This window comes from Choristoneura fumiferana, chromosome 7 (genome assembly GCF_025370935.1).
Source record: "Choristoneura fumiferana chromosome 7, NRCan_CFum_1, whole genome shotgun sequence".
Taxonomy (NCBI): domain Eukaryota; kingdom Metazoa; phylum Arthropoda; class Insecta; order Lepidoptera; family Tortricidae; genus Choristoneura; species Choristoneura fumiferana.
The window spans coordinates 4,073,311-4,077,772 of NC_133478.1; the positions used below are offsets into that span (position 1 = coordinate 4,073,311).

The window sequence follows — 4,462 nt, forward strand, 5'->3', positions numbered from 1 at the left end:
ATGACGTGGTGCGTACGATCGATGCCAGGAGACGCGTTGTTTAGATATGTAGATGTCACTAGCTCTAGCGACAGCCCCGTCTATAGCAACAGCTCTAGCTCTAGCGACACCGACACAGAGTCGCGCGATGTATCCAGCACGTGTGGAGACACCACGGCACCGGCCGTGTTGCTAAGATATGTATATATAAGAAGGGATGTCACCGGCTCTAGCAACAGCACCGACTCTAGCGACAGCCTCGTTTCTAACGACAGCCCTGGCTCTAGCAACTGCCCTAGCTCTAGCAATAGTCATGGTTCTGACGACCGTCCAGATGTAGTGGCATTCGTGGCTTTAGCGACGGCAGTGGCTCTAGCGATAGCCGCGGCACTAACGACAGCCCTGACTCTAGCGACAACCCTGGTTCTAGGGACACTGTCGCGCGATGTATCTGGCGCGTGGCGCGGTGCGTGCGATCGATGCCCGGAGACACCGCGGCGCCGGCTGCGTCGCTGAGGTATGCAGCTGTCTTGGTCTGCGAGACAAAGCCAAAATTAAATTGGTAAAGAAATAAGCTTGTTGCGATTCACCCAGCGGGATAATTTTGTCTGTGTTTATTCAATAATAAATTATTATTTGATTGAAGAAAATACAGGAGGTCATTAAGCCATCCTTAAGCCATTGAAATAATTTTAATAATCTAAAATTATTACGGGGCAACTCATCTATTCTCTTAGGTAGCTAATTGAATATTCGGACGCAGTGTCTGCGATATAAGTGTGTGTTACGTGGTGTTACCTTGTGCGGTGTTACCTTGGTGTTACCTTGTTAATTTGTGCGGGCATCTGGTATTTTAATTGTCATTACTTATTACTCATATCGGTATGTATAGTTATTGCGTATACGTGTGCCGGTTACTTACCAGTGGGCGGCCGGTCCGGCGCCCGCCAGACTGTCTGCGGCGGCAAACATTCCGGATAATGCACATCTCTGTCAGTTTGTTTCGACTCACGCGTCAGGGCTGCCACAATCGTTCTTCTACATGTGCTAATAATACAAAGCTAATAATGAACTATTATGAACTTATGTCCATAATAATATGTTCATAATAGTTCATTGTATTAGTAAACTAAACTATGCTTAGTTATCCAACGAAGACGATACTATGTAGGTAATAATGCATTTTTTTACTCTTTATTGCTTTGAATAAAAATATTAATATTTGTATTTTTTGTATTTAATATAAATAATATGAAACGCCATTTTGCAAACGCCGCGCCAGCCACGTTCATTAATTTTTTTTTGCAGCATACCTTGTTAATCACCGGCCAGCGGCCACGCACCACGTCGTAAATCAACATGGAAGTAAGGTTAAATAGACCTACCTAAGAAATAAAGCCTGAATCAAATCAATTACGAATTACAATCACTTCCGTTCTTATAAATTCGCTTATTATACGGTAAAATAAAGAAGTGCCATGATAAAATTTTCATAGAAAACCGAAATTGTACTCTTTCGGTACTTAACTCCTAACTATTATTAATCCACACCATTATGCTTAAAGATGAACAAAAAATATTAACTTGAAAACGATTTATTTTTCTCTACCGTTATCATACCTGCTAAGTACTCTCTTACGTCTAAGTTTACTATACCTTCCGCCGTCTAACTTGGCCTAAAAGTTTATTGCCACGACTAGTACCACAAAAACTATAAAGGTATAATTCCAATAGATGAATAGGCACTATACCGTTAAGCGGTTCGAACACAATCCGGGAGTAACGTAAATACGTCGCATTAAAATTTGTATTCGAAATGCGTCAAAACTGCGTCAAAATGAACTTTTAGGCAGATTTATATGGCGCGTGGTACAAAATTGTTATTCTGAAAAACCGGCAGGCCCGGTGCCAACCCTAAATGAGACGGAATATGAGATTGTGTGCTAAAAACTGACTTAAATTTATCAGAATAGGAACGTGGTTAGTTAGAAACTAACTTATTTCATTTATCTAGAATGCGCAGCAGCACCCATGCCGCAGAATAGCTAATAGACAAGTACCTACCCGTGCCAAAAGTATATCTACCTATAGGTACCTATTTCAGTTTATAATTAGGTTAAAATAAAAGTAAGCCGATTCGCCTTCTTCTTGGAACAATATCTAAGAAAGAAAGCTCAATGAACTAGTTTTTTTTTGTTAAATTGTATTACCTACTAATGTATTTTAGTGAAAAAGAGAATAAATATTTCTATTCTATTCTATTTATAAAAAAAATACGCCGAAACAGCTGCACAGATTTGGATGAGATTTTTGCATTTTTTTTGTGTTCATAACATAATAAATAATGTACGTCTGGAATAGCACATAGGTAGGCTACTTGTTTCGATATTCTCGCGAGATCGAAATGTATTTCCGCATGTAATATGTCACAAGTAACAGTATTTTGTGTTTTTTATACTTACCTACACAATGTAATTTTTGGTAATTACTATGGGAATGGGAATTTAAAAATATTCCTGATTTTTTATCCAACTGCAATCTCTATTGTTTAATTTATGTGAACGAAGAAGCAGGTGAAGATTAGTATCCTTATCTTGTATTGGTTTAAGCCCCATTTAGACCATTCAAAAACTTGCATACCTACAATTTGCATTACATTGTGCATGTCGCAAACTACTTATTGTGGGATAATAAATTCAGTTGATCAAACAAATACAGCAATGTAGTGAACTTGCATGCAAGTTATAGCAGTCTAAATAGGGCTTAAATGTTTGTCTGGAAGAGATCGCTTTTAAGCGATAAGACCTATTACTTTGTACCCTGCACTTTATCTGTGTGTAAACTTATTGTATTGATTTGTGGTGTTCAATAAAGTTTATATTTGTATTGTATTGTACTCTTCCTTAAATAAAATATCATAATAGTTAAAGTAACTCTATCTGTCTTTCTCTTAAACCACTGAACCGATTAAGATGAAATTTGGTTGGTAAGTATGGAGATAACTAGTTTAAATCTTGGGATGGACATTAATTATTTATGGACATGGGATAGTTTTTATCCCGGAATATTCTCCCAATAAATTCTTCGCAGACAGAGGCAATAGTAAACGAAGTACTACTTATATGATTTTCAGAAAAAATATATTTATTGAAAACGTCAGAGCGGGCGTTGTGGAGGTCAAGAGGGGAGGTCTTTGCCCGCAGCTACTTTGACACTATGCAGGCTACTTCCGGCCAAGAGCGTGTCGGACACGTTCAAGATAGGGTTCCGTAGCCATTACAAAAAAACAATAATATATGTGCGTTATAACACATTAAAAATACTTACTACAGTCTTAAAATTTATTACCAGAAAAAGAGCGTATCTTCACGGCACTTACGTCCTTTTGTTGAGAAGCGCAGTTTTTCGGCAATAACTCAAAAACGGTATATCCGATCATGTTGAAACCAATTTTCGTGCGTTACCTTTCCATATTTTTTGGACAAACGGTGTACAAGAGGGGGGGGACACCATTTTTGCTACTTTGGGAGCGAGCTTTGCTATTTCCGGAAATCTTCACTTAATCAAAAAAGTTTTTGAGAAACCTTACTATCTTTTCAAAAGAGCTGTCGAACTATGAGCACGTTGATGCAGGAAAAAAAAAAAACAATTCCTGTTACGTGTATGGGTTACTTATTATTGTTGTCGTTATTGAATTTATTGCTACTCTTTTATTTTTTTTTTAAATCCTCTTGTACAAATTTCCACGCATATATATGTATATAGGTATTTTATAATTCTTATATTTGTCATGATTTATATATATATATAATATAAATATATAGTTTTTTCTTTTCCCGCCAATAATTACGCGTTCGGTTACGTGGGTGCACACTCACCGGGGTTCAGCTGAAAACCAGCGCTGCAGCTCTGGTTACAGGGCTACGGCATATGCTGAGCTGAGTCCTTTTGGCATCACACTACAGCACAATATCTCTTATTTTCTTCTCTTTTCCTATTTATGTTTTTACTGTGTTTTTGTTGTGATGTTGTGTGTTTTTCTTGTCAATAAATGTTGTGAGTTTGAGTGCCCCCCCTATAAATATTTATTTTTGTAATTTAACTACTAAACTAAATAGCGGCTTTGACAATACACCTGTACTCCAAATTTCATTGATATACATCTTAAAGTTTTCGAGTAAAATGCCTGTGACATACGGACGGACGGACAGACAGACAGACTGACAGACAGTCAGACAGACAGACAGACAGAATTGACGAAACTATAAGGGTTCCGTTTTTTCCTTTTTTTCTCCGGAACCCTAAAAAGTGTATAGATTCAGGCTCGATTCAGGCTTTACTCGTACTTTGCTTAGGTCCATATTGTGACGGTCAGTCGAAGAAACATCCGCTGATGATGTCTCTGAAAAGGGTTGAAACACGTGTCCGGGAGTATTAAAGCTTGAACTTGGCTTGACACACTACCGCGTGTCTAGATAATCTT

General features: G+C 37.9%; 1 protein-coding gene across 1 annotated transcript in view; it reads left to right on the forward strand.

Annotated features, from left to right (window-relative positions):
- The window catches only part of LOC141429898 (uncharacterized), a 10,750-nt gene continuing 6,288 nt past the window's right edge, over window positions 1-4,462 (forward strand). Inside the window, exon 1 of the mRNA XM_074090455.1 lies at window positions 1-445. Within this exon, the coding sequence (XP_073946556.1) occupies window positions 1-445 (445 nt within the window). The remainder of the gene's footprint in view (window positions 446-4,462) is intronic.